The 7,755-nt window shown below is 40.2% G+C and overlaps 1 protein-coding gene across 1 annotated transcript in view; it reads left to right on the forward strand.

The window, feature by feature from the left end:
• The window catches only part of NIPA1 (NIPA magnesium transporter 1), a 41,760-nt gene extending 34,554 nt beyond the window's left edge, over positions 1-7,206 (forward strand). Inside the window, exon 5 of the mRNA XM_032638074.1 lies at positions 1,379-7,206. Within this exon, the coding sequence (XP_032493965.1) occupies positions 1,379-1,890 (512 nt within the window). The 3' untranslated portion in view covers positions 1,891-7,206. The remainder of the gene's footprint in view (positions 1-1,378) is intronic.
• Positions 7,207-7,755: the final 549 nt, after the last annotated feature.

The raw sequence follows: 7,755 nt of genomic DNA on the forward strand, positions 1-7,755 counted from the left end.
CTCTCTGCCCTCCACTACCCCTTGCCCAGTTTATAGGTCAGGCTCCCAGGCAGCTTTCAGCTGTAATATCTTCCTGAATCTTCCCCTGCAGCAGAGCTCCATAGTCTTTTTCTTATCCTTGAGGAAGAGGGGCTCCCACCACCTGCTTGCTGATACACATGTCCAGGCTGTTCCCAGCCCTCAGGCCCAGTGCCTGGCACCCCCTTTACAATCTGGAAATGAAGTTCATGGAAAATACAACTCCTTGTACATATAATAGCAGTTGACATAATGCCCTAAGAAGAGTACTTTGGAATAAAATGGAATGCTCAGGTACAACTATAGGAGAAGACATATTAAAGCCAGCAGACCCCACACCGTGTGTGCTGTGAATCTGGCAGGTACAAAACAGACCGATGTGGAGGTGTTGTGTTATTGACTCAAACACTAAGGATTTTGCCATCAGCAATGGGATCTTCTTTTTTGTTTTTGTTTTTGGTTTTTTTTTTGGCTACGCCAGGTGGCCTGCCAGATCTCAGTTCCCTGACCAGAGATTGAACCTGGGCCCCGCCAGCAAAAGCCCGGAATCCTAACCACTAGACCACCAGGGAACTCCCAGCAATGGGATCTTCTGAAATGGAGTATAACTGTTGAAGTTCTGAAAAATTCAATGTATATTAAATCCTTGCCAAATTACCGTTTTACACATAAAACAGGTTCTAGCTCTGATTATTATAAATATTTTCCACTTTCCTGTCCAAGGTGACATTCCGAAGTCATCAGGAGAACAGGATGATTTTTCATTGTGTGGGGCCGTCTGCACATCGCAGGACCCCTGGCCTCTGCCCACTGTGTGCAGCCCCCAGTCACTGCAACAGCCAGAAACACCCCTACAGCTTCCCTGTGTGTCCTCTGAGACCCCGCATGACTCTCTTTCTCTCCCACCCCACACGTAGGAGCACTAGGGTTTGTTGAGTTGACCATCTTGTGAAATGGTTTTAAAAAAATTCTCAGAACTTCCCTGACAGTCCAGTGGTTGGAGCGCTGCACTTCTGCTGCCAGGGCACGGCTTCGATCCCTGGTAGGGGAAGTTCTGCGTGCCGCACAGTGTGGCCGAAAAAAAAATCTCAAAGCCTCTGTGTAGACTTTTATTGTTATAAAAATGTTACTAATAGAGAGAAGACTTATTTACTGACATGCAATATATAGGAGCTATGAATGTTTGAATGGTGAAAGTGATGATGGGAATAACTTTGGTGGAGTGAGCTCAGGGGCTGTGGTAAAGCACATCCGGAGCGGTAGGGTGCCCCGGTGACAGCGGCGGGGGCAGGTGGCGGAGCACGTGGCGAGGGCCGCTCTGCTTCGCCCCCTGGGTCACCGTGCGCCCTCTCGTTTCCAGTGTTCGTAGGCTATCTGTGCATCGTGCTGCTCATGCTGCTGCTGCTGATCTTCTGGATCGCGCCGGCCCACGGGCCCACCAACATCATGGTCTACATCAGCATCTGCTCCTTGCTGGGGAGTTTCACCGTGCCTTCCACTAAGGGCATTGGGCTGGCAGCCCAAGACATCTTCCACAACAATCCGTCTAGTCGGCGTGCCCTCTGCCTGTGCCTGGTGCTCCTGGCCGTGCTTGGCTGCAGCATCATCATCCAGTTCAGGTACATCAACAAGGCCCTCGAGTGCTTCGACTCCTCTGTGTTTGGGGCCATCTACTACGTTGTGTTCACCACACTGGTCTTGCTGGCCTCGGCCATCCTCTTCCGGGAGTGGAGCAACGTGGGTCTGGTGGACTTCCTGGGCATGGCCTGCGGGTTCACCACTGTCTCCGTTGGGATTGTCCTTATACAGGTGTTCAAAGAGTTCAACTTCAACCTTGGGGAGATGAACAAATCTAATATGAAAACAGACTAGGATGTAACAGGGGGTTGGATGGCTTGAGGAACAGGAAATGGATGTGGCTTCTGGTCCTGATTTGTCGTGAAGTAGAAGAGACCGTAAATCGCTGGTGTTGGAGTTGCCTGTATATTAATGGATGGGCTGGTGGAGAGTTGAGGGTGTGTTGCTCAGCACTGGGGTGGGGGCACAGCCTTCTGTACTCTGAAGTTGCTCAGTGGTTGCCTGGGTGTCGTCTCTCTCTGATGAGAGGAATCTTATGTTCATTGCCATTAACCTGGAAGCTTTCATGAATACTCTTTGCTTTTAAAACACGTCATCATTATTTAAATAGAATGGGCCTTTTCTGATTAGTCTTTGCAGGGGAACAGATATTCTTACTTAGAAGCTTACTTTGGAAATGGGAGAAATTGTTGTCTTGAAGTCTGACTCTACAGTAAATGTGTCTGTAGTTTTATTATTTTGCATTAAGCATGTATAACATTCAGGTGTCGGATCCAAATCAGAGGCATATATATTTAATTGGTTTTAATCCTCTGATGTGTTGACTCTCCTACCCCCAACTCCTAGACATTTTAATTGCAAACAGAGAGAGAAGAGTGAATGGAAATGATATACTGTTCCATTTGCAGGATGATTTTCAATAGCTCCAATCAATTTCAGTGCCTTTATTACTTGAACTATTCACTTAATTTGACTATTACTGTGTGTATGTTCTCTTAGATTAGAGTAATGCAGCCTCCTTGATTATACTTTAATATTTCACTCTTCAAAACATAAATGTTCAAAGCAGTTAGAAATTATAGTATATTCATTCACTGGAAGAGAGTCAAGACTAAGGGCACATTGGAGTAAATCAACCCTTTCAGCATGTAGTTATAGTTCAATTAAAGACAATTGACTTAAGTAGCATGAGGTATTTTATTTGCATTCAGTCTAATGTAACTGGGATCCAGTATTAAATATATCCATGTTCTCTTTCAGCAAGCATTGTGGCCATTAAGAAGAAATAAATTATTTAACTTGATAATAAGGCCGTTAAATGAGAGAGTAACTGTTCAATAGCACTTATGAGTTCCCTGTAATTCAGGAACAAGTTAAAGGACACAATTAAGCTTAGGCTATATTCTACAAACTGAAACACACATAGTTTTCAAAAGAATTTCCAGCAAAAATGAAAACAATTTGTAGCCATCTCCCTGTTGTTTGAGATGGCAGAGCACCCTACAATTCCTCAGTCAAACTTCTGAAATGCAAAATAGCCATTAATTATTCCAGTATTTGGATCAAAGAGGTCATTTGGCTATCTGTAGTAACCTTGCATGTGTATTAAATGGGAACAAAGCACAGAGTGATGCAGATATTCATCACGATATCATGTACTTCATTTGCAGTGGTTCTCCCACCCCTGCACCATGCGGCATGACGGATCTTAGTTCCCTGACCAGGGATCGAACCAGTGCCCGCTGCAGTGGAAGCTTGGAGTCTTAACCACTGGACCACCAGGGAAGTCCCATGTGTACCGTTTTATCTAAATAGGAAACTATGCCAAGTTGAAAGATGGGATTGGGTAAGGTAGATTTGGTGATACCCAGTTAAATAATACCCAATTAAAATTACTAAGGAATGTCATAGGAAAAAAAAAAAGTGTTTTTTCAGACAAAAAGAACATTTCTAAAGACCTAAGGAATAGTTCCCTAAAGTGTTGAACAAAGAAACTAAACTAAATGAGGATAGTTTAACGTAGAGAAAAAAACACCTTTATGAATTAAAAGTACATGTGATGATCATGGGTTGTCAAGTGATCTGTGAACTAACAGCAGCAAGAATATTTTAAAATTTTTAAAAATCTTATAGTAACTGATAGTTAATAAATGCTCAAAAAATGCATTACTCTTTTTATCAGCTCGTGAAGGTTTGTTTTTTATCATCAGTATTTTTAGGAATGCAGGCCTTAATTTATTGAACTGAACTTTCTGAAAGTATAATGCAGGAGTATAAATATACTTTTAGGCATAAAAATCATTTCTAGGTAAGGAGTATGAGATATTCAGAGAATACATGTGGCTATACAAGTATAATGAGAAAGTCCATGTGTCATATGGAAATTCCCATTTTTTTGTTTACAGTTTACATGTGAAGCTTAGTTTATTTAAATTCATCTATTGATGTTCCTGATTACAGTTAATCCACGATTATTCCATAGATACTTAGAGGTGATATTTTCTGGATTATCTCCCTATGATTTTTTTTAGAGTAAAATAGAATCTCAAAGTAGTAATAGTTTGTCTCCTCTTGAAGGTGATAAGTCCCAGAACAGTTAGACTCTCCCAAGTTTACATCTGTTCAGCAAATTACCTTGGTAGGATACACAACTTCCCTTCCAGTGGAACACAGTTCATATCATCCATTGTATTCCAAAAGTGTGACTCTAGCCTGGAAGTAATTGACATGACCAGCAGTCTAACAGCCTAATTTTCAAGTTTAACATAGAGCGTTTAATATCTGACTTATAGTATTTATTTTACAAATTCATGTTTTTATAATTTGGAATTACAAAAAAAGATTTAAAAAGTAAAGCTTTGAAGGGTAGGGCCCAGAATGGGGATGGGTCTTATATTGGTCTTTCCAAAAGTAAATACATATAAAACATTTTCATTATTATGATATTCTTTGGGTTTTATCTTCAATTAAAGCAAGCCTCCTCTAAAATCATATGTTTGTGATATGATATCCAGGCTTGCTCTGGATAGATACTTAAATAGGCCATCTCTCTCCTGTCTTACTTGGACAATGCCTTGTTTTCTCATCTGAATCTTTGCATTTAAAAAGATTGCTTCCTGTTCTGCTCAGTGATCAAGTGTAGGGCCTATTAAGGATTCTAACCCAAACCCAGCACGAAGACCACCCTGGGTGTTTTGCTCTTCTGCAGGACCGCTCCAACTCTGCAAAGAAGGATCCGGAGAGAAGGGCAGTCTGCTCCCTGTCACATGGGGAGCAAGAACTGCCCACGGCTGGACCTTCAGGGGGAATCATCACTCAGATGTTATTATGGTCTTTTCACATTAGAAAATTAGTGAAATACACTTTGCTGCTCTTGGTTCAGCAATAAGAAATATTCCTTCAAGTCCTACTTCTCAGGCCAATTTGATTTATGCAGTTTTATTTCCAGAGGTTCATTCCAGCTGTAGTAGATTGGTCTTTGGGTTTTTCTTTGGGTTTCACGTCTGATAGAAGAGAGCACTGTTGAAGTATGCAGTCACCTCTCACCTTCCTTCTTCCTCGACGGCTCAGCTCTTTGTAAATACTGCGCTCCCTTCTAGAGGCCAGTTCCTAGACATCCATAAAGTGCTCGAGATGCACTGTCTACACGTGTAGATGAGTCCACGGAGACTGAGGTGTTGATCACAGGCCACTGTCGTGCTGCCTAATTCTTGTTGGAAGATGACACCTCTCCTTTCTAAGCTGCTCAACTAACCCAGAAGAGCAGTCTACAGAGCTATGCCCATCACTCTTCTTTGATGCCTACTTGATCCTGACTTAGACTTCCTGGGACTGAGTAGGAACTTGGAAAGAGAAGAAGCTTTAGTTTAGATGTGTTCATTGACTGTCTGATTGGCTTCAGTGGTCTGAAGAAGTTGTCCTTAACTGTGTCTGACACCGCGGAAGTAGTTCACCTATCAAGCAGGATTAGATGGAAACTTGGTGTTCCACCTTCTCAGGGACCAAAAACATAACATTAACTCCTTAGCATTGACCTTCCTCCCAAGGACATATCTGTGTTAGTTTTTCATATGTTTTACTCATATTCATAGCTAGAGGTCTGTTAGCTTGAGTTAGGAAGAGAAAAGATCAGTTTGCACACCAGTCACACCATAAAACAGTTTATCATATAAAATACCTCAACTATATGTATTCCTCACTTCCGCCTCACAGTTGAACTGGTGATGAATTTTAAGGTGATTTTTCACATCTGGCCAGATTCTTATACCTCCATCATATACTTGAAAAGATTAAGAATTTTAGGAATGGGAACAAGAATTTGGCCCAATATCTACTCATTTATTTTCGTACACATTTCTCACATGCTATTAAATGCAACAAAGAATTATATTTTAAGAAAATGTAACTTTGTGTTACATCAAAAACATATTGTCTAGTGAAAAGTTGATATTCAGTAGAACAATGATCATGTAAATAAACATCTATTTCAAATGTACCCAATGTGATAAAAAGCATAGTCTAGGGCCCAGTGCATGAGCCGGGGAGGATTTATTTGTTCTTTTCTCTGTTTTTCCTTGAATTGTGCAACTATAGGTGAGTCACTTAACCTTTCTGTGCCTCAGTTTCTCTACCTCTAAATGGTGGGATGGGTCTCCAATTCTGTGTTAGAGCACTCACATGTTTAGTTTGTGCTGGTAGCCTCAGACCAGAGCGCATGTGCAGGACTCCTTTGGAGCGATGCACCATGCATCCTGTCTGCTCAGGACCATGCTGTAGACACACAGCTTCGAGCACTGAGTAAGCAAAGGAAGCACTGGGTGTAAAGTCTGCATGATTCCATGAAGCTTTAATTTTCTTTTTTTTTGTTTTAAAAGGCAGGGTTTTATATTTTCTGTTGTAAAATATGGAAATTAAGCAAGGACTTTAAAAACCTGCACTGAGAGATCACATTCTGATGGTGTGATGAGCTTCTCTGACATTCTGAAAAGGTTTATGTTCTGCAGAAGAATCAATGACTTGTGAACCAGATTGATTCTGTTGCGTTGAATTTGTAATGAATGATGCTGAACTTCCTGCTTCCAAGCGGCTCAGCCCTGACCATGAACTACCTGACACCAGGTAAATGTCAGGAACTCCCAAACCACTAGTGCCAAAGGGTCACATTGAAAAGTACAGAATATTTCTTTTATTTGTCAGACTATAATAATTTGCTCCCCCCTGCCATGTCAGTGTTTTTGCAGTTTGGAAAAATTTAAGGGTACTGTTTTTCCAGTAGCATTCCTGAGTGTTTTTGCCTTTTTAAATGATAACTATTACTTTCTTGTAAAATGGAATATAATTGTGAAAGAGAGGAAGAAGACTAGATAAAAAAATGTAAAATGTTTGATTGGTTGCATAAAATTTTTTTCATGTAAATGTATCAGGGAAGCTTCCAATTAGCACACACACCCATTTGTCAATGACTAAGACTTGCTTATATTTTGCTTTATAGAAGTAGTCATAGCATGTTGTAATTGCCTTATGTAAATAAAAATGCTATTTATTAAGTTTTCCAATAATATTTATTAATCTGTATGTGTTTTAAAATAAAATAACTTATTTCTAGCTGAACACTCGTTGCTTTTTTGCCCTTTACATGAAATGCTTGTGTGGTCTCAGGTTCCATATCATCCTAATTCCTCAGTCAAATGCTTCGCATTTTCTTTGTAGAAACAAATAGCCCAGGTCTCCATCACAATGTAGAAAATGTCCACCGGAGCATATCTTAGGGAGCAAATCCATGATGTGTAAAGGATTCACCATCCAGTGATTACCTTCTGATATAATGAAATGATGGTATTAAAGAAAACCAGCTATATTTTAATAACTTGTACATGTTTTTGAGGTGTATGTTTTAAACACATGGAAAATATGAGAATCATAACACATTTTAATACTCCAAGTGTCATGAGAAATCTTGTCATTAATCTTTATTAGTGTCCTATAAGTAATTTTATTAAATGAAAAAAATATTTCATTTGAGAAAAAATATTTTTCCTTAGGCTCTATCCAAAAAGATTTGATGACTCACATTTTGATCAAAGTATACCTGTATAGAAGTCAGGAACAAACATTTTAAGAAACCACTAAATGTTTCTATGGATAACCCTTTCCACACAG

The sequence above is a fragment of the Phocoena sinus genome, chromosome 7, assembly GCF_008692025.1.
Source record: "Phocoena sinus isolate mPhoSin1 chromosome 7, mPhoSin1.pri, whole genome shotgun sequence".
In the NCBI taxonomy this organism is placed as follows: Eukaryota; Metazoa; Chordata; class Mammalia; order Artiodactyla; family Phocoenidae; genus Phocoena; species Phocoena sinus.